General features: G+C 38.4%; 1 protein-coding gene across 1 annotated transcript in view; it reads right to left on the bottom strand.

Annotated features, from left to right (window-relative positions):
* The window catches only part of LOC129237068 (nuclear pore complex protein Nup205), a 56,226-nt gene extending 41,963 nt beyond the window's left edge, over window positions 1-14,263 (bottom strand). Inside the window, exons 1-6 of the mRNA XM_054871467.1 lie at window positions 13,978-14,263; window positions 10,038-10,361; window positions 9,814-9,915; window positions 5,639-6,192; window positions 5,080-5,574; window positions 226-419 (exon numbers count right to left, since the gene is read on the bottom strand). Coding sequence (XP_054727442.1) covers window positions 226-419; window positions 5,080-5,574; window positions 5,639-6,192; window positions 9,814-9,915; window positions 10,038-10,361; window positions 13,978-14,172 — 1,864 coding nt within the window. The 5' untranslated portion in view covers window positions 14,173-14,263. The remainder of the gene's footprint in view (window positions 1-225; window positions 420-5,079; window positions 5,575-5,638; window positions 6,193-9,813; window positions 9,916-10,037; window positions 10,362-13,977) is intronic.
* Window positions 14,264-23,839: the final 9,576 nt, after the last annotated feature.

Raw genomic sequence — 23,839 nt, 5'->3', positions numbered from 1 at the left:
ATTATATTCATCAAAAATGAATTCAAATTCGTGGTAAAACCAAATAAATGGCCAAATCCTTTTTCAGGAAAAAGCCCCAAGCATGGCCCTTAACTGGATGATTAAAAGTCTTTGAATTGAAACACTATTCCTTAAAACTGTTTCAGCTTCACGCGACGATAAATCCGTCTTTCTCACAAAGTGTGGTTTGCTAGAAAAAATATAAATACGTAATAGATTACCTACCTAGAAGAATTTGTAATGGCGCCCAATTCGGATTTTCGCATATTGCTATTCTTGACAATTCATCGTAGGTAGCCACAGCTCTTATCACTTCGAGTACTGCTTGAAGGGCTTCTATTTCTTGCGGGTTAATACTGCGGTTTAAGTGAGTTTTGTACGATATTTCAGTACCAAGACAATGTTCCTGTCGTAAGTTTCTAAAAGAGGGATAGGTTACAAACGTTAAATTACAAAGGTAGACATTTATTGCAAACCAAATCAATGAATTTAGTGTGAAATTTATATTGATATTAATTATAATCTGCCTTTTTTATACAACAATATACACATAGCCCCCATAAAGGTTGCAAATTTAAGTTGATTAAAATCGCAATATATGTACATACATTTATTAATCAAAATATATTTTTTATTCATTTACTACATTCCTAACTTGCAAAGCAAACAAATATAATGTTAATATAGCAACCAAAAAGACTGCGTTCAATTTTGAAATATAGAAAAGGCTTAATATTACATATGATATACGAAAACAAAACTTGATATTTTGTTGGATAGCCACATTATTTTAGGATTTCACTCTATCTATTTGGTATTTAAGTTACTAACCTTTTTACAATATTTCGTCAGTTGTAAACTTTGCCCATTCTTCACACATAACACTTCGCAACGCCACTTTACTTCTAATTAAATGCTGTCTAATTCTTTTTTCTAATAGACTCCACAGTTACTCAATAGGACTGCGAACCGGCAACTGGGGGACTATTTTGAGCTATTTTGGAGCGTTGTACAAGAGCCAAAGATTAACGGTCCCGACTGTGTGTTCTTTTTGGCTTATTTTTAATAAGCCAAGATATTGGACACCCTGTTTCAAATTTCTTTTTAAAATGTTCAAATACTGCCATTTACCCTTCGTCGTATGCATAAATTCCAACTGAATCACACCACTTGCCGCCACCGTGTTTGACTGTACCAACAAGATTTTGTTTCTCAAGAGTAGTTCCCAAAAATACAAAATTTACTTTCGTTTGATAAAATAATTAACTTGTTCCCAAAAATCTAGAAGCTTATCTATATATATATCAATTTAGAGATATCGGATTTCGAACTGAAATAAAACAACGAAAATTCAAATTGATTGGGAAATCTTTACTATTTTTGTTTAGAGCCGTTCATAACATTTATTTTTTAACGATAATCCCTTTCAAATATCGTATTGCTTGACATGCAAGACCCTCGAAGACTCCACAGGCAGTGACCACCAGTATATTTCTTTCAGAGTAGAACATAAGGGAACACCTGGCGCGAACGCAAGGAAACATAGTATCCGTAAGTGGAACGTATTAACACGCACAACGGCGAAGTGTTAATAGCCACCGTGGATGCACACTTCCATTAAGACATAACGCTTAACTTTGGCAAATAGAAAATATAAAAACATCAGTTTACTGATAAACGGAGGAAATTGAATTGATACGTGATTGTCTTCGCCTCAGACGGAAATATATTATACTAGAGCCAGGCGAACCGGGAAGCCACGGCGGTTGTAAAAATATAGGGTGGGGGGCCATGTAAAATTAGCTTTTTGAATCGGCTATAAAAAAAAACTAATCAATATTTTTTATTTTTTTATTTTGAAGATTGAACATTGTCATTTATGAATGAAAAATAATATCGTTCAAATGACTACCACGACTGGCTTTAAGTAGGCCATTCGATCAATACCTAAGCACATTTTCGATTGTTTGGGCTCCAATTTTATGAATGGCAACTTCGATTTCGTGTTTTAAAGCATCAATCGTCTCTGGATGGCTTAGCATAGCATTTGTCCTTAACGGCTCCCCACAAAAAATAGTCCAAAGGGCTTAAATCACAGCTCCGAGGCGGCCAATTGATATCGGAATTTCGGCTGATTATTCGGTTTTCAAAAACGGTAGCCAAGTTGAACCGTCCTGTTGAAACCAAATGTCGTCTATGTCATCCTCTTCAACTTTTGAAAACAACTCGTTGAGCATGTCACGGTAACGCTCGCCATTTACTGTAACCGCGGCTCCTCGCTCATTGTCGAAAAAATGCCGCCAGACCAAACACCGCACCAAACAGTGACTCGTTGTGGATGCATTTGGTTCTCTGCCCCAAATCCGACAATTTTGCTTATTGAGGTAGCCACCGATGTGAAAATCAGAAAAGAAGAAGAAGACTCACCACATTGGAAATAGGTTTTCAATATTTCCCAATTTTGTTCAAGCGTATAACGTCCCATTTCGTAAATGTCAAACCTTTAAGTAAATGTAAATAATTTGACATGTCATTTGTGTTACCATTCTCAAAAACATAGGTGGTTCAAAAAGCAAACGCTATAAGGCCCACCCTGTATATAAAAGAGGGAGAAGACAGCTAAGGGCCGCTATTGCAAACAGCAAGAAATAAAAATAGGAGGAATGCCGGGCAGATCTAAATAAGGATCCCTGGGGACTTGGGAACAAGTTTGTGGTAAAGAAACTGGGAACCAAGATATATACACCGGTACTAAGCTCAAGCGTGGTGGAATACATCGCAAAAGAACTCTTTCCTAGTCACGAAATCAGAGAAGGCACCGTGTGTAAAATAAACGTGACACAGGAGCCTAAACTACTCACTAATGAAGAATTCCAGGCAGCAAACTCAAAAACAACACGCTACCAGGACCGGATGGAATATGCGCAGAAGAAGAATGGGGCCAAAAGTCTTACTAGACATGACTACGTTGCCCACTAATGTATAGCTCTGCACCCGAAAACGCTCACCATCATCAGACCGCAACAACTACAGCGGAACGCACAGTAGGCCCAACGTAAACAACCCCACGCACTCCTCACACCGCGAGTTACGACAATCTTACCGAGGAGCTTCAAGCTTCTGCAAGTTACCTCTAACGGACTTACCAGCAAGATAGATGAGATAATCGACTTCATGAGCAGTCATGGAATTAAGATAGCTTCGGTCCAAAAAATCAGGCTTCATGCTAGCTCTCCTTAATGGCTACAACGTGCACAGAAAGGATCGCGAACGAAACAACGGTGGAGGCCTAGCGTTCATAGTAAATCCAGAGCAGCATCGTCAGTTCGATGAAGGCATTGACCGCAGGGACAACACCTTAGAATGTCAAGGTATAGCGGTCAGGTGATGCCGAACTCGAAATTTTTAATATCTACATACCCACTGTCACCTGCCGCCCCGCAGGATATCACCCTGATATAGGTGCGCTAATCAGTGGTGAAAACTGATTGGTAGTAAGTGACTTCAATGCGCATCACGATCTTTGGCATTCAAGCCTACCGTAGTTCTCCGGCAAGAGAGCACGGCTTTAGACGCGGAAAGTCTACAATAGGGAAATCGAAGATGAAACGAATGCTTTCAATAGCGTAAGATGGGTGGACATTTTAGCCGCCTTGGAGCTAAGGCTCAAAATTCGGGCACACCTACAGCCCATAAGGAAATATTTGTGAGACCGCAAAATCGTCTATCCAACCCAAGAGGATTCTCGTTGTATAGACATCACATCCGGAGGGGCACAAGATATACAATATAGAAATGACCGATAGTAAATTTCTAATCGGATATGCAGGCGATATCGCCGCAGTCATCACAGCACAAAACTTAAAGAAGCTCGTAGAAAACTTAACCAATTCACGATATGTACAAACATGGCTAGATTCACATTGCCTTTAATTAGCCACAGAGAAAATGGAGCTAATACTTCTAACCAAGAATCATATCCTGTTAGAAGTTAGCATGCAAACTTGTTGAAATATGTTAACCACAACTAAAAGGTTAAAAAGTACCTAGGCATACGACTGGCCCCAAGACTTACTTTCTGGGCCCAAATAAAACACGCAGAAGAGAAAGCCTCTAAGATGGCATCCCTAATCAGTAAACTGATGGCAAACATAGGGGGACCAACCCAAAGAAAACGGGAAATATTGATGACTAGTAGTCATCGTTCTCTTATACGAAGCTGAACTGTGGGCAAATGTGTTAAAGGCGAATCACCGGTGTAAGCTCCTAGCATGGGTACAAGTTGAGAGTTGTGTGCCTACCGCACACTTTCAGGCCCAACTGTTCAAATGATAAGAGGTTCAATACCGATAGATTAACTAGCTTTTGAGAGGAACAGTTGTAGGCATTAAAGAAGGAGAGGATGGAAGAAGGAGTAAGCAAACTTGCAAAGAAAGTACGAAAGGATAAAGTTATAGCAAGACTCCTAGAGGCACTAAACACGCGGCAGCTGGACGGCCAGACTAATATATGGTACAGCAGGAACTTCGGTGAAGTTAATTTTTATACAACCCAAATGCGAGAAATGGGTATTTCTAGAAATACTGTTAAAAATAGAAATACTGTTCACATAGACCTTGTAATGAGGAAGACGGAACGCTTCTCTGAAGTATTACGAAAGTGGTTCCAGGGTGGGTGGCGGTTCTAAACGAGAGTGAGTTTTTTAGTCTCCGGATATACTATTGCTGCGACGGCAGCTTTGATGATGCATTAGACATTTTAAATCGCATCACCCGCAAAAAAAAGTATTTATTCCTAAATGTTAATGCATTTAATTTGAACACAAAAAATGATAAAGATAAATAAAAAGAAATGTAAAATATGTTAATTCTTAAATGGATAGGAGTTCGTTCTAGCGCTAAGCCAATTACAAAACTGAAGGGATTTCTTTAGTTTAAAATAAAACACTATTTGATCTTTGCATAAGCCGAATAATTTCCGTTAACCTTGTTATTACCGTTAACGTACAAAAATGACATTGTAATTTATAAATATTATATATAATATACTTTTGTAACGTATGAACATCTTTCTACTTACGAATAATATTGAATCAGAGACCCAAAAAAATGTTCCCAGGATAAGGTTGTACTTCCAGTCAATCCTGAAGCTTGTTTTAACAGATTAAAAGTATTACGCGCAGACCGTTCACAACTGGTCAAACCAGCTATCATTTTTAAATAAGATACAAACAAAGTAGATGGCAATAATTCTCCGGCCAAACGAATGAACTTAAACAAAGATACGGAACGAGTAGTCGTTTTCAATGAGCTGAACGTTGAATCAAGTGGTTTCCAAAATTCTACGCACAATGAAAGTCCTGCTTGATTGTTTTTGTAAAACTTGGCTATACATAACATCAGCATTTCAAAACTGTGGTCTAAACTAAATGGTGGCTCTAAACCTTCTTTTAAAAATCCCATAACAGTTCGTGCGGTTTCATCAGCTTTTCCTCGTAATTCAGTTACTTTAGAATGCATAAATTCAATAAAGTCGGTAATTATCATATGAACGCGACGGTAAAAGAATTCGTGCCTAAATTAAAAAAAATAAAACGTTATCCACATAATGTACCTATTTTAATTAAATACTTTCATACCGGTATAGAGTTCTGTTTTCCAAAACATAGTAATATAAAAAATCAAACACTTTACTGTTGATAGCTGCATCAATAAGTTGCTCATCATAGGTTATGACTTTCGACACTGAATTCGGTACTTGCTGGGATGCATGTCGGAAACCTGTCAATGCTAAGCCGAATGCAAGTTTTACTGTTCCATTTAGACCATCCTGATGAGTTGAAATCAAAGCTTCATGCACGGTCTGCAAAAAGTCTCCTTGACAAAGAATAGGAATATTTTGAGAGACAGTTGTCGAAGCTTCATATTTGAGCAAAACGCTGGTATCACACGCATATAGTATAGCAAAAAGCACTGTTAGTGTTATATCATCAACTGTGCCTGACGCTTGGACTTGTGCAAATTTAGGCATTTTTTTGATAAGCTTAACAACAATGCTTTTCGAAAGGCCACGTTGCGCTGCCCAATAAAATAAAGCAGTTGCTAATGACATCTTGATATCATTGTAAAGTTGTTGCACTTGGTTTTGGTGTTTTTTTGACCCCAAGGCTCGATTTTTTGTTAAGATCACGATCTATAAGAAAAAAGGTAATTTTATTAATTCAAGAGTATTTTTTTAGATAGAATAAAGAACGTTTTATGAACCGCAACTTCAGGCTGAATCAGCCTTGTCATAGTCCGGTAAAATTTATATAAATAACTCGTTCAAATTTTCCGTTTCTATTGAAACCCAAATCCTCAATCTTAACGTGGCAAAGTCATTATGCATTATGGCGTTCATGACTATAGTACATATCAAAAGAAGTTAAGCCCAAATTGATTAGAAAACCCTAATGGGTTCTAAAGACAGAGTTCGAAAGCAAACGAAATTCTTCACGAATGAATTGTCCAAAGACACTTCATTTTGTGCTAGAACTAAAAAAACCACAATTTACAAAGCAAAATAGTGCAAACAAAACGATCACTTTTCGCTCCTTGACGACCGTTGGTAGACCAAACACAACAAGGAGAGTGCAACCATAGAAAACATGAATTGTAAATATACAATTTATTAGTGTTCTATACTCTTTGTTAATTTGCAGGAAGTTCGCAGAAATTAAGAAATTTGTTAAATCACGTATGAAATCTTTAAAACCTCTTGTTTATTTTAAATTTGTCATACTAATATATTTATAAACTACAAAGACATAATATGAATTTGTCATATTATATTTTTTAATAATAATATATGAATCCACATGGTTTTTTATAGCACATAAAACTAATTGATAAGATTTCCTACTTACACAGATTCATATTCATTTGAGTAAATAGGAGTTTCTTTTCAAATTAACTCGCTTTTTCTTTTTATTCTTTGTACAGTCTGTGCCAGATAAAAGGAACCGCGATTATTCATGAAGTATAAAAGATATGTATTTAAAAATTTTTTACATGAAAGTATGTACAAAACTACGAGTCTCAATTATTCAATAAGCCGTGTAGTCTTTATCGTTGTCGGGTATAGCCTGGCATTTTTGTCATGCTTTGAACCAGCTTTTCTGCGTAGCTCGTCGACAAACCGGACTAGACTTTGCGAACTTGACGCATGAGTTAATTTAAATCATGGACTGATCTACCGGCAAGATGCGTCTGGGGACTGGGAAGACCAGTCAAATACTGTGACGTCGTTTTCTTGTTTTGTTGTTTCTTGTAAAAAGTTGGACGATCACTTTATCCTTCTTTTTTGTCGTCATCCACATTTTTGTACACTTTATTACACATCACAACAAACTTTTTTGATGTTTTAATCACGCTTGCGGCTATAAGATAATTTCGGCCCTTTCGAATGCGTGCATAAAAATACTGCCTCTATACGCTTCGCGTACTTTTCACTCATTTTTGTTTGGTTGCGTTTACGGGAAAGTTTCGAACGACACTAACCTGAGTTAGCACTGTCGTCGTAGCCCTTGAGTGGAATTATTAAGGAGCAATTACAAGAAAAAAACCGGTTCTTTTCTTCTGACACAGACTGTAAATATATCTGAAAAAATATAATACGTACTAAAAACATTTTCCGCTTGCTATGAGCAAATCGCCACATCCAGAACAAACACCAATCTCATCAAACATTTTGGCAGTAAGTCTGAGGGCTTTTGCTGAAACCTCGACACCAAAATCGGAAAGGTAGGCTGATAACCTGCTTACCTTAAACCTTATACTACCAACGAAATCGCAACAAATAAGCCTCGGAAAAAACAAACCGCTCAAAATTCAGAGACTTTTGGCATGAAAAACAGAGCTAGATTTAGAACATGGAATAATAGTACACTTTTAGAGGTATCAATGCATCAATGCAATGATATACTTCCACGAAAGCAGCCCCCTACTCCAAAAAGTAGGCCTTCTATAGCCTTCTGTCGAAGACAGCAGCAAACACCGCGAAAGGTAACATAATATTGCTATTAGGAGACTTGAATGCACAGGTTGGCTCAGACGACAAGATCATGGATCGCGTAATGGGAAGAAAGAATGAGCGAAAATGGTGATCTGTTTGCAAAATTTTGCGCTGGTAACATCCTTGTTACTGGTGGCACATTATTTTCACATCACATAAACATATACACAAAGTAACATGAGTCTCGCTCGGTCATATTACCGAAAATCAGGTTGACCATATTGCAATTAGTCTCAGTTAGAAAGGTTCACTTTTGGGCGTATGAAACAAGAGAGGAGCTGATTGGATTGTGCCAGTAACCACCATCTGTTAAAGGGCACAATTCGGCTTAGAGTTGCGGCAAAAAACAACAAAAAGAAACTTCAGCATCAAAGAAAATTCAACATCTGCAAGCTTCAAAACCTTCCAATGCCGTACAAATGCGTTAAATATCGAACCACAACACAGTTAAGAGCATATTTTGGGAAGCTGCTAAATAGCACGTATGTTACCTGGAACGAAATCGTAAAAATTGGTTGTCCGACGTAATGTGGGAACTGATACAACGAAGAAAGCAGTCTATACGGTGGCTTTAACGTGGCTGGAACTAGGAAAGAAAAACCAGAGCAGCAAGCTATATACAGCTCTGTAGATAAAGTAAAAAAAAAACAGCGTTTGCCCAGGAAGGCGCGCAGCAGAAAATGGACTAGCTTCAGAAGGCCAATTTGCCGCCGAAACCAACCGCAGCAGAGACCTGTAATAAGAAGAAATAGCCAAGTGCAAGGTAGACGGTGAACTGCTTACCACAACAGAAAAGCGACTCGAAATTTGGGAGGAATATTACACTTGTATGCTCTCCTCTGTAGCAGAAACGGCTTAGAATATATGCCCATCATATGTGGAAAATATATGTCAAAAATAAATATATATACATATGTATATACATATACCAATACAGGTGAGCTGTCCAAACGAGCTAACATTAAATAATCAGCCGGCTTTGACAACATTGCTTCTGACCCCTTAAAAACAGATTCTAATTAGCGCACTTCTGATTTGGCGAATAATTGCAGACTTCTGCATAACGGGACTACTACCCGCAAAATTAAAGTAAGGTGCCATCATTCACCTACCTAAATAAAGGCAACCTGTCGAAGTGCAGAAACAGGTGCATAATCTCTCTGTTGATTATATGCAACAATATAATTTAACGAATTATTAACACATGGGCTGAAAAGTCCCGGGCCTAACACATATATAACACTAGTTTCAGTTCACCTCTCTTTCAGTAAGTACTAACCTTAAAAAGACATCTATTACAATTTCATGATATTCTATTCGAGAGTTATTCTGCTAAGAGTGACGTGTTACATATTGTATATATATATATATAATATATCCCATTGCACCCATTTATTTATGAACGGCTTCGAATTATTCAATATTTTTCTGCAGATGAACGTGACATACATTTTAGGACTTTTAGGGTATGTTCATAGGAATACTGCTGCACACTGTTTTTCAGACGCGGACTAATTTTTTAAAAACAACACATAATAATTGCACAACACACATTTTGCACATATTGCACATTTTTTTATAACTCTGAGTTTGAATTTCTTCGGCTACAATTCCAGTAGGCAGACTGTACCTGTCAGAAATCCTTGAGCTTTCAGCATTTGTACGTATTAATAATAATTAAATACCAAAGGAAAGGTAAATTATAAATTTCGCGCTTCTCAAATTAATGTTTTTTTACATTAATCATCTGTTCAAACTTACTTCTTTCGATATGTCTAACTCTTCTAGTAGGCTCACGATTCTTTCGAGAATGTTGTAGTGGTTAACCAAATTCTGTGTAAACGACGAAACCAAGCTTGTTATCTGCAAGAACATTAAATAAGGATTTATCGAAAATATAAAAAATTAAATAACAGGAATATACATATATATATACAGTAATTGCCTAAACAGGTAAAGTAAATGCGAATAAAACGAATACGTACCTCTTTAGGTATATCGGTTTCCCAAGAAATTCCATTAGTTACACGAAAGAGATCGCGAAGAGAATGTGCCAATGCCTTTTTACCATCGTAGTAAAGCAAAACAGCAACTAATCCTCTTGATAATCCGGGATGTTTAAACATTTCCCGCTGAGCAGTACAAAGTAATTCCAGTGCCATCATTTCATCTACATTGAACATGTCAGATATTATTAGAGCTTCGTCAATTAAATCTTTGGAAATCGCCACAGTTCGCGAATACTTCGATATTGATACTCCATCTATTAGACCATTCTTCAGTAGTTGTCTGTGCTTTTCGTTTTTTTGCTAAAGAGAAATGAAAATAAGAAACATAAGAATTGGTTAAAATTTAATACTTAGCCCTAAAATTGTTGTAATACAGCAGCTATTGGCAAAATTGTCAATAGCTTTATTCCCTAACTCGCCAGAATTTACGCAAAGCGGAAAATATAATTATTGAAACAAGAATGGATCGTAATTAAGAAATATCGGATTTTGAAATATGTTTGCTTATTTACGTATATATAAGTATTATACGTTTTTGTATATTGCTCACATTTAATTTTATCAAGTCTATGATTGTAAAAAACCTTACAGATTAAATTCCCAAAATTGTTTAATCTTAAACTAATATAAGAAACTAAAAAGCCAAGTTCTTAAATTGTGTTACTAAGAGTATAACGATTCAAGTTTAGATACAAAACAAATCTCAGGAGGCGAAATCCAAATCAAGGCGACTGAAAATTTTATTAAGCTCTTGAAATAGGATCGTTCTTATGATAATTAGCTTTAATTGTGATCTGTGTAGAATAATGAAGCATATTAATTCAAGAAGTTCCGGTCACTAAAAAGAACCGGCAACAATATAATAAACAACAGCGATTGAATAACCCACTAGATGTGAGAGATGAGCACCCAGATCCTCATAAGCATACACCATGCACTATAAAACAAAGAGATTTAAGGGCAAAACGAATGAAATTTCACTGCACTCTTTCAATTCTATTGGAAATTTTTGAATAAATGAGATTCCAAATTAATGAAGTTAGTATATGCTCTTATCGCACTCAGCTTTTAAATAATATTAGTCTAGTATATGGATCTTTGAAGTCCCTCCAATAACGCCGAAGGAGGATAAATTAGAGAAGGCTTTAGATCACTCCGAGATCCTGCAACTCACGAATGGAAGAAATATTTGTATTAAAATCAAAATACGTTGACCTAATAAGATTTATAGGTACTTATATTCTTAGATATAGTCTCACATGAAAACATTTATTGATGTTGAGAGGTAATTTATTTTTTGTACTACAATCAGACAAATTATTGAGATCATTTTGTAAATGGAGAATATCTGACATACAGGTAATTCTTCTAAAATTCGTTGGGTTGTCTGTATAAAGCAGAATGCATAAAATATGGCCTAACGTCATTAATAAAAGAATAAATAAAGGGTTGGAACTACTTTTCCCCAATAGGGTTTTATTGACAAATCACGCGTGGCTACTGTCAAACTAGTGGCAACAAAATGGTGCGGAAGCGCTAGTTGGATTCTGGAAGAATCACCACTTAAACCAACCAAACCAACCAACTGTCAAACTAAATACATAATTTTTTTCAGTATTCAATGGCATTTCATCATGTAAAGACTACCGCCTCAACAACGTTTCCAAATCATACAATTGCATTATGAAAATCAACGCTCTGTGAAAACTGTTCATCCCGCTCTCAGGCCAACTTATGGTGTTCATAACCGTCCTACCAAAAGCACTATTCGGTAAACCATTCGGCAAAATTGAGATTAATTTTACATTATTGGTTGATAACCGACAGCTAGTTCGAGATTTGAAGCCGGCCGTTCGTCAAAAGCGTGAGTCGTTAGGTTCTTGAAAAACTCACCGAAGACCTGAATTTTGTTCAGCGATGAGGCCCATGGGCTGCGTTAATAAGCAAAATTGCCGTATTACATTACATCTATTGAAAATAACCGTTTGGTGCGGCCTATGGGTTGGAAGAATCATCGACCCATATTTTTTCAAAGATGAGGCTGGCGCCAATGTAACAGTGAATGGCGATCGCTATCGCAGTGATAGACGACTTTGTGATGCCGGAGATGGAGCCCGTAATCTCCACAACATTTGGTTCCAACAAGGCGGCGCTACTTGCTATACAGCTCGTGAAACAATGGGTTTACTGGGTCGTCGTTTCGGTGAGCAATTTATCTCTTCTCTCGAACCAGTCGATAGGCCACCAAAATCGTGTGATATAACACTTTTAGAATTTTATTTACATACCCACATGTAAGGTCTAAATGGTTTGTGGATAAACCAGTTTCGATTAAAGCATTGGGATCCATCTTTACTTAAGTTATTCACGAGATACCGACCGAATCCCTCCAACGAGAAATTAAAAATTGGTGTTTACAGATAGCGGAATTACGACGCAGTTGCGGCCAGCATTTGAAATGGATTATCTTTAAAAAATAAATGTCATGAATGGTTTTATACAATTTGAATTTTCGTTGTTTTATTTCAATTTAAAATTCGACACCTCTAAATTGATTACCCTTAAGAACAAGGCCAAGAATACTACCCTGAAATAACTTAATTTCAACTTGTGGGATTCTGTTGCAAAGATACGACCTTAACCAAAGAAAGAATACAGAGTGGAAACCTAACCAACTTATGCAGTCATAATTTGATTTGCTCAGTTAAACGCCGAACTATATTAGGATGTTCAATATAAATTCTATGGACATGAGACATTTTTGACCCGCCAATTTCGGGATGGTTGTACCTTAAAATTTCTGAAGAAGTAATCGTTACAGATACGCTAGTCCCATAGTGAATTTAGCTGAAATAAGTCAGATACAGATTGTCATTTAAAAAATAAGTGTAATACATTAATCTTATGTATCTCCATATGTTAGTATTCTAAAAACTTAAGAGCTAGCATACATTTACTTTCTCATTCTGGGTCGATGCTTTTTTATCACATAAATGGTGAATATTGTACTCAGTTAAGGCTATAAAATACATTTGCAAATACGTTAACAAGGAGGTGGTCATCGTCACGTGAAATGGTTCAAAAAGTGAAGAAGCGACTTGAGCGAAATCTTCGACGAAGTGCCAATCAAATGGAGAAAGAACTGAAAATACATATCTGACCATAGCATCCACCGCATACTGAAAAATGATTTCAAAGTCAAGTCTTACAAGATCCAAGAGGCGCATGATCTCACACCAAAGCACCAACAAGTCTTGAGAGAGCGAGGGAATTGCTTTCCTTGGCTGAAAGCGGTCTACTTCCAAACATTGTGTTTTCTGACGAGAAAATTTTTCAAATTGAGCTCGTAAAAGTTGTACTCTTATTTCTTACTATAAAATGTAATATCGAATTTCGAATGCGTATTACTGCCATAATTTTTTGCAACCTCAGTAAACGTAGCAGTCAATTGAGCAATTAAATTAGCTATTCCTCCTCCTTGTCAATAATAATAATTAAAGAAACCAAAAACACCGAAATATTCCCCCAAAATAATGTCTATGAAGAAAAACCTCTCAAAGCAGTATTGACAGCTGAACGGGTAGATTAATTTGGTGGATCTATAAGTGATTAATGCATATTTGAACGTATTATAACAAATGAAATGGGGTACACGCACTTATGCACTTATTTGCATATCTTGTAGTAAAACTATTATAATAATATATACATATATTAACTGATAGAAGATTATAATAAACTAAATTTAATCTTCGCCTTCCGGCTGAACGGGGAAAAGGAAGCGTTTCACTTTGGCTGGTCAGGCCATTTTTTAGGTATTTAAAGCATATATCGCGATTGATTTAAAATATCAATAAAATTGTATAAAGCTCTGCGCTCAAATAAGAAACAATGAATAACATATTTTATTGCGTACCGGATATGCAAGAAACGACGAAAAGCTTTGTTTATATTTCATAAAATGAGCCTCCAATTCTATTACGGAATGTTCGGTGGGACAACTTAAGTTTCGTTGGATTATTGAATTAAAATGTTTATATAAAGTCCACATATCCTCAGTTGGTCCCAGAAAAGCCTCAGGGTACTGCTTGCAACACTTCAATTTTTCCATTTCTACGTTTATTTACAATGTTAAATGTGTTACTATTCGCACATATAAAAACTATTGCGCCAAAATCAACCACATTGATGATATTCCCTACAACTAGAGATGCCATGTCAGTTGTAGCCGCAACCAGTTCAAAAAAACAATATTTAAGCCCGCCACCAACGATACTATTGTTTGCGCGATCAGGTTAAACCGTTCACACAATCAGCTTAAATCCGTTTATAATGGGCAAATTATATACGAGGAATATTTTTTAAGCTTGCCTTGAGTTTACACAATCAGAAAATACTCTCAAGACAATTGAAAACATGTATTGGCTGCCAAAAAGGAGAAAAATTGTTCCCGGAACCTAGGCGCAATGACAGTTATAGCGACAATTCCGCTTAAAACAACCACTTTTCCTGTTGTTTCGCAGAAATTACTTACTCTGGTTTCGATTCTGCGAACGAGAGACCAAAAGAAAAACATAACAACAAGAATTAGCCTTGTTTGTGGCAGCAGATAGCGAGACAGTGCACACTTTAAAGGTATATGAGTTATAGTGCGCATGATAGAATGAAGAATGAGATGGCGCTTATCGTGGTATGGCTACTTTGCTCTCAGCGAATTTAACAATGAGTTACGTCGTTTTAGCACCAGTATGACCAGACTGCTATTTTCATAATATGATTTAGCTTTTTTTTTTTTTTGTTATATAGTCTCGGAGTTTTAGTTCTTTCTTCGTGATATTTTTCTAGCCTGTTCTAATTAAAGGCTAATGTTTATAATTTTGTAAAATATACTTTTTTGAATTAATAATTTAATAATTCACTAATTTTTATTTAGCTTTACTGTTTTTAACATCTGGTCGCATTTCTCGCGATTGCGGTTATTTTTGGTTTCTTCTCCTTTCAGCAGTCAAATGTCTCTCTCGCTACTGCAGTGTTGCCTAGCTTTGGCTATAAAAACGCACTAAAATGTCATTTTGAATTACTTAAAGAACTTTGTATGCGTGACAAATTGTCTTTAAAATGTGCGTTTTTTTAAATAAATGAGTTATGTTTATGGTACAATTTAATTTATGAGTGTTTTATTTCGGGAAACTCTTTTGTTAAGAGAACGACGTTTATGCTGTATTTCAGGTTATTTAAATCTTTTTGTAAAAATGTTCTTATCGGTCTTTCAGTATTTTCTGGTATTTTCTTGCTTATTTTTACTATGAATACACCTCTTGATGCCCTATGACCCACTAAGGATTGAGGTCTGGAAGAAACGATTACACTTCTGTGGTATAATATTAATCCACATTCAGTATATTCAATTGCCTTTTAAAATGTGTAAAAAGGTGTTCTATGTAATGTAGAGTTGAGAGAAAAAGATTTAATATTCTAACATAACCTTAAGAGGAGCAATAAATTAAATTTTCACTTTCAAAATATCAAATTTTATAAGAACCAACAAATTTTCATTAACAACAGTTGTTTTTTTTTTAACTTACAGTTTCGGTAGCTTTTAATATAAAAAAACACCAAACTTGAAAATTTTCGCATTTTGGGTATAAAAAAGCATTCAATTTTGCGAAGAGCAAACGGTTGGCAACACTGCATAACTCAGCTAATGCGACGTCACGCACTCTCTGATGGGCGCAATCTTGTTTCTAACATTCTTGATAGTGCGCACACTGTACTTATTCTCAGTTTTATTTCTTTTGTTATTGACATGCTGTTTCCATGTTGGTTTTTCGTCAATAGTTATTCCAAGATATTTTGCTGGTGGGCAGATTTTTTTTTGTTACAGCAAGACTACCTCCGTGAAGGTAGGCACCTTGTCGTGGTGCGGAGGCTTAGTCCAATTATTAATCACACCTTATCAAAGGATGGTAGTGTACCCGTTACATACATTCTAGTATTGAGCGAGTGCATTCCATTCCGATGGTTCGGGTTGCCTTTTTGAACGATGACCAAGTTCTGCCAATCGGAGTAGCAAACCTTTTGAAAAAGCTCTGCGTTGAAACAAGGTGTAATACAACTCGTGCCGAGGTTCAACCTGGCCGGAAAAGCCCAGTCGCGAACAGAGTGCTCCGGATACCTGGCGACCTCTGATTCTATCTAGCTTTACCTATCTACACGGACCTCTGCGCAGGTGGACCTCTTTTTGCCGACTCTCGTGGGACCAAAAATAGTGGAAGCGCCTAGGACAAGTAAACCCCATTCCACCCCAACATTAGTCAGAGGCAGGTAGCCGTTGAGTGACCAGGCGGAGAAAGAGACTATCCCCAAGGAGGCGGGGAGGAAGGGACTATTCCCAAGGAGCGGATTGAGGAAGCTATTGCCGAAGTCTACCTCCAGGCCCTAGAGAAAAGCCCCGGACCCTCTCCAGTCTGCCACGATAACGGCTAGTACCAAGGTAGGGCAAAACTCATCGTAATTTTTGTGATCACTAGTTCTGTACATTGTAATTCTAAAATCCTCGTTATTCCTTAAATTTCACGTTTGCATTTCTCCCCCATATATGTATGTACTAGTTGCCTTGATAAATATTTGGGTAACAGGTTATGTTTCATTTTAAATATGAATAATAAAACATTCATTACAGTTCTTTGGTTGATGTTAAGCCATTTTAAAGTATCGAGCATGCATGCTATTGGGGTCAATATTTTGTAATTTTTGCAGCCTATTTCTCATTTCTGTTGAACCCAAGAACAAACTTGTAGAACGTCACGTTTCTATACTACATACTATGAGTAGTTATAACGAAGAAATCGACTACTCTTTCTCGAAACTCACCTTCAACAGGTTCTTCAAGACTAACATCCTGTCAAGAAGAGAATGGCAAACTCAAAGACCAAAGAGGAGAGGGGAAATAAATTTCTTCACGGATGGATCCAAGCTAGAAAATAAAGTAGGCTATGGAGTTTTTTCAAAAGAATTAGGATTAGAATTATCGGCCCGACTTTTGGACTACTGTAACGTATATCAGGCAGAAGTGATAGCCATAGAGGAGGTAACCTTAACACACACACCGTAACAAGAACTGCGATAAATATCTTCTCGGACAGCCAGGCGGGCATCAAATATATGGAGGCAGTTACACTAAGATCAAAGGTTGCTCAGGAATGCCTGGCAGCTTTAAATGATATTAACACTCTCTTCAAGGTCAACCTTATATGGGTTCCGGGACATAGAGATATTGAAGAAAATTGCAGGGCCGATGAGCTATCCAGAAAGAGTACTAATCTTCAACTTCTTGAAAACAGAGGCAACATTCGGACCCCTATGGCAACTTGTAAATTGAGGATAAAAAATAATATTCTCAAGGAAGCCAATAGATCATGGAGAGAAGAAAATACGTGTGTTACAATTAGGCTAATTTTGCCGGAAATAGATAAGAGAAGATCAGGAGAGTTGCTTAACCTCTCAAGAGGGAACATCTCGAAGGTCGTAGGTCATTGACTGTTGGGTAGGCACTCTTCTAGGCTTGGAATATTTTCACAGGAATACTAAAAAAGTTATAGAGACGAAGAAGAAACAGTAGAGCACTTCCGTTGTAATGATCCAGTCTTAGCTGGGAGTAGAGCAAGGTTGTTGGGAAAATATCATTCTGACTCTCTTACAGAACTATCCGGTGTTGGCATAAAACCTATCCCACGCTTCATAAGAGAATCTATTGAACTGGCTCCATGAAAACTAACAGTAAGGATCCCGTTTTACATAGTGGTACCACAATGGACCTACATGGTCTAAGTGAGTTTGGATACTCTAAGCCGACTGAAACAAGAACGTAACCTAACCTAGAGTAAGATTATTTTGGATGTTTTTTTGTTTGAATATATAACTTGTATAATTATAGACTTATCTTGGATTTAGGTGAGAGGGTATACGCACAGTGTACAATCCTGAAAGATTACCCTAAGTCACCATCAATGGAGGCTGCAAAAATCTGAAGCAGTCATATGGGCTAATGTGGAAGAAGGCTGTGGAGGTGAAGTGTGGGTCATAGAAGCTGCTGGGGAGACGGCGAATATAATCGTGAAATTAACACTAGTGAAGACGGTAAAACACAAGAGGGTTCCAGTAAGGCTACTAAATGTCTTGAAGTCACGAGTTATTCTGGATAAAGGAGTTACTTAACTCAGTAATGATGCTGTCGGATGACAAATAGAGTGATTAATGAGTTAAAACAGAACACTACAGATAACGGTTCCTCTTCAACAGTGGCTCCCTTGAAGAGTATTAATAGGGCCAAAAAATGAAAAATGAGTTCAAACAAGGACTACTCTGCTCGGTGTACCCACACTTGTGGCAATCCTCCCGCTGGATCTCCAGCGGCTTGGGCATCGGATGTGCAGACCCAAAACTCATTCATCACCAAGACGACCAGGGCTGAAAATCAGGGCCCTAGAGAAAGCAAGCTACTGGTTGAGGACGGTGCACCTATTGGACGGTGCATCCTCGTCAGGCTCTATACGTAGCTCTATAGAGAGACCTTGTTACTGGGCGAAAATGAGTTCGGCTACAAAGAAAGCGTCGTCAGACGGGGTTATGACGCAGGTAACTCCTGCCTATCATGTCACCACGACTGAGAAAACCAAACTGGTTCCTGTTCTGGCACCAGTTTCGGCGACTGTTGGGGCTATGGTTAATCAGAGTTCACGCTCAAAAAGTACCAGCGCACCAATGGCCACGGAACAGATGCCAGCTTCAGGGGAAAATCTGTTTAATAGACAGAAGACGCAGCGAAGGCAGAGCAACGCGAAGAAGGCAAGAGAAACAGTAGGTATGACCGCGGCTAACGTAGCTATGCCAACTGCCACTGGAGCCGGAGCTGTGGCTCATCTGTCTTCGTCCACTCCTTAGCCGAGTCTGGCAACAGGAACAGATCTGATGATTACCCATCTGATCTGGCCACCTTGACAGATGAAGTGACGGTGACCGCACCACTTGGCACGAGTAAGAAGAAACAGAGGAAGGGTAATAAACCGGAATCCGTAGTAAGCGACCTTAGACAACAGGTGGTAGTGATTGCAGGAGGAGCCTCTTGCAGCAATCAAGTACCTGGTAGTAGTACCAACGAATCCAGTGGAACGAATGCCGCGGTGGCTAAGAGCGCAAAACCGGGTCCGCCTAGTGATCCACTATTGTCCGTTGGAGGTAACTATGCTGCGCAAGCAACCAGCGGCATGATGGTGGAGATCTGTGGCGATGGGCATATATAGAATTGTCCCAAAAACAATTGCATTTTGTCGACAGTCAAGTCTGGGAGCCGATAGGGAAGTCGAAAGACGTACCTAGATTCGAGCGAATGAGAGTTGAGCAAGGTATCTTGAAGGTGCAATGCTCAAACACTCAATCGCTCGCACGGCTGACCGAAACAGTGGCTGCGATGTCAACGCTTGAAGGATGTAAGTTTGTCATTCGGCAAACGAACAAAATTCAAAAACTGGTGAGGGTGAGCATGCTGATCCCTGAGCCTCCAAGGGAGCCGCATGCGACCGTCTCTAGGCTCCATGCCCTGAACGAGGGACTTGATACGATGCACTGGAGATCATACCACTACACCAAAGCGGGGACAGATCCTAATATGGAAACTGTTCCCATTCGGTTCTTGGTGTGGATCCAGAATCGTTGAAGGTCATACGGTCGAGGTGTGGAATGTGCCTATATTTGAATCTGGGACGAATACTAGTTACTGTCCTCGACTCAGATATAGGAAAAGTGTAAGGTTGGAATTATGGCTGTCCTTATGACATCAAACATTTCATTTACGCAAATTAACTTCCAGCATAGCATATCGGCTACGGCTCTTTTATGCCGTAGTCAAGCGAAACTGCACACAAATCCTCACATAATATAATATTAATTCAAGAACCGTGGGTGGCTAAAGGACAAACACGAGGCTTGGGAGATATAAAGTGGGGGTCTATCCTTCATAAAGCGGTTGATTGCACTTTGTTAAGACAATTCTGCTGTCAAGACTTAGGTGCAGTTAAAATAAAGTATTGATTAGAGGGGAAAGAAGTAAAGACAATTGTTGTCTCGGCCTATTTTCCTTGCGACTCCATTCTCCCTCCCCCTACGAGGGAGTTTACGGAAGTTGTAAGATATGCTGAATGCATGGGATTAGGTCTAATTGTGGGATATGACGCAAATTCACAGAACACACTCTGGGGTAGCACAAAATGTAACTTCAAGGGGCATAAACTCATAGACTTCATTCTGTCATCTCGCTTGGTGATACAGAACGTTGGTACCAGTCCGACTTTTGTGACCAGCAGAAGGCAGGAAGTGATTGATATGACATTATCTAACGATAAAATATCAGATCATATCACAGGTTGGAAAGTACTCGATAAAGATTCCCTGTCGGACCACCGCTATAAAGAGTTCAGGCTTGCGGCCGAGACAATCTCGACCCCAGCAGGCCGGAATCCTCGAAAAGCGGATTGGACATGATATGAGGATTTCACTAAAGAGGAAATCCGTGATGTTCCTTAACTCCGGACAATAACTGCGATTGAAGAAGCCACAAATTCATTGGGGCGAACTTTGGTCGAGTGTTATAACAGGGTGTGCCCGGAACGTAGGAGAAGAGAGGGTAAGACAGTCCCTTGGTGGAACGCCGAATTCTCGACACTCTGGAAAACTTCCAGGAAGCTTCTTAACAGAGCTCCTAAAACTCAGTTGGAAGAAGATTGGACTGCCTACCGAAAGCTGAGGAAGGAATATAAAAAGAAAATTAGATAATCTAAATTGGACTCTTATAGAACCTTCTGCAGTGAACTGGAGGAACGGAAGAGTTCAGCGAGGTTATGAAAAGCCCTTCAAAGAGACCGGACGGCTAGGCTAGACTCACTGCTCAAACCAGATGGTACTTATACGGACTCAAAATAAGAAATGTACGATGTTCTCTTTTCAACACATTTCCCTGGCTCCAGGAATGTTGTTGGTCAAAGCTCTATCAATCAATCTGGTCATGTCAATATAATTACCAGCAGACGTGATAGGTTTATTGCATCCAGGATAGTTAACGTGGAACTAAAAGGTTCGCCTTCTCGTCATTCGAAAACTGTAAGCCCCCAGGACCCGATGGCATTTACCCAATCATGCTCAAGCGAGGCGGAGAACAACTATTAAATCCTTTGAAAAGGATCTTTACGGCATGTCTTGCGCACGCTTATGTTCCACACGTTTGGTGAAAGTTGTATTTGTCCCAAAGCCAGGTAAGGACAGCTAAGCTTTACCAAAAAGTTTCAGACCTATTAGTCTGACATCGTTTATGCTTAAGGGTCTGGAACGTATGGGGGAGAAGCACATTAGGACGAGGGTTCTAAGTCGAAACCCTCTCAACGTCAGACAACATGCTCATCAAAGTGGGAAATCTTGCGAATAGGCTCTGCACTAGTGCGTTAGCATAATCGAAAAAGGGCTGGAAACAAGAGAGTACACTCTTGGCGTGTTTGTGGACCATGAAGGAGCTTTCGACAATGCTACCTTTGACTCTATGTGCTCTTCTATCAGAAGTCATGGAGTAGAAGAACTCATTGTCAGATCGATCCACTCTATGCTATCCAAAAGACTGCTTACCATGGATAGAGAAAACGATGAAGGAGTCAGGGTTGAGGTTAAGAAGGGTTGCCCACAAGCTGGTGTACTCTCTCCCCTTCTCTGGTGCTTCGTGGTGGACTCTCTTCTTAATGATCTGCAAGAAATTGGACACATCCAAGCCTACGAAGACGATGTGTGCGTATTAATCTCAGGATCACTTGAAGCTATATTCAATAAAATGCAGGTAGCTCTAAATAAGATTGAGTATTGGTGCGAATCGCATGGTCTTTCTACCTGTTACTACCCACATTGAAAGGGGCAACACTGCAACTGTCTTCTGAGGTTAAATATCTATGAGTAATCCTAGATAGTAAACTTACCTGGAAGAAGCACGTCGAGCAGAAGGTCTCTCAAACACTAAAAGTCTTCTGGCAGTGTAAGAGAACTTTTGGCAAGACATGGGGTCTAAGACCGGCGATAGTACACTGGCTGTACATCACCCTGATTAGACCCATTATTACATACGCCTCTGTTGTATGGTGGAAAGCCACAATGGTTAATTCCAGAGTAAAACCCCTAAACAGGCTACAGAGAAGTGTGTGCTTGGGTATCACAGGTGCCATGAGCACAACATCTGGTGATACCCTTAATGCCATTCTGAACTTGCAACCTCTAGATCTTCACATTCGAAAGGAAGCGATGAAGACGGCGTACAGGCTAAAGTTAAACGGAGTTTGGGGAAACGAAGAAAGCACTGGTCACTGTCAGATATACCACCAGTTGTAGGAGTGGTGCACACTGTTCTCGATGCCAGTGGACAATCGGATGCCTGTCGCTAGCTTCGGTGGAAGTATGATGTTTTAATCCCTGATAGAGGTCAATGTTTAAGTCCAGAGAACCTATTAACGGGATATCAGCACACTTTCTACACCGACGGATCCAAAACCAGCGATGGAAGCGGATCTGGATGGTACTTAGACGAAGACACTAAGTACTCCTATGTCACAGGACAGATGGTCACGGTATTCCTTACGGAAGTCTGAGCCATCTTGAATGTGGCGTACTGGCTAATTGAGGAAAAGAGAATAAGAATAGAGAGAAAAGGAGAAGAAATAGCTACAAATTGCACAATTGACTGCTAATAATAAACAGTTGGAGGAAATCCGTAAACGACGTTTACTGAGGTTTCAAAAAGTTATGGCAGCAATACGCATTCGAAATTCGATATTACATTTTATAATAAGTAATAAGACGACAAAACGTTTATGGGCACACGCTTTTTTTCTTTCATATGAATTCATAATTTAATTAATAATACCTAAAAAAATTTTATTAGAATTATGTCTACAAACCTGTTTTCTTTGCCGGCATCCAACTTATTTAGTTTCTATTTTGACGTTTTTCTTTACGCTCGTAAACAGTGTGGTTTTTATCTCGTTGTTTAATTACGGATTGGGAGTTAAGCACGAAAAAGTAGATCATCTACTTATATGCGAACGTATTATAAAAGCGAATAAACGAAAGTAATAGAGTGATTAACCTGTTAAGCGATTCGTTTTTCTTAGACAGCTCGATTTACTGTGCTGAATTAATTTGAAGCGAAGACCGGGATGCAAAACCAAATATTGAATTCACCGTGCGCGTTGGCTGAACGATTAAATCTTGAGATGAACGTATAGATTTAGTGTTGAAAATCAAGAAAAGCAAGTATGTTCCCATTAATTTATGTCTTTTATTCGACAGTTCTGTGTTCGAACTCAAAGAGTTATTCTAAGACATTTCTTTGAGTTTTAAAGTAAGAAAATACACTCGAACATAAATACGCACATACAACTAAAACTTATAAAAAAGCAGCAGCGATCGCCACAGTAACATTCCCATGATGTTTTCGGTGAGTTTCGAACTGTTTCACAGAGATCTCAAAAAGTGTAAACATTTTTTTTCTTTATACATATTTAATAAATTATAATTAGCGGCAGATACTGAAATACATATGTATTAATAATTCAAATTTGTCTACAAGAACTTAAAATTCTCACATACGCTACGTACTAAATCTTCAACGAACTGTGGGCGACTTTTGCTACAATTTCCAGCGTTAGTTTTTCAGCTAACTTTTCTTCAGGTGATGAATTAGCTCACCGTCT

Source organism: Anastrepha obliqua, chromosome 2 (genome assembly GCF_027943255.1).
Source record: "Anastrepha obliqua isolate idAnaObli1 chromosome 2, idAnaObli1_1.0, whole genome shotgun sequence".
NCBI classification, from domain to species: Eukaryota; Metazoa; Arthropoda; class Insecta; order Diptera; family Tephritidae; genus Anastrepha; species Anastrepha obliqua.
This window is presented reverse-complemented; position numbering and strand designations above follow the sequence as displayed.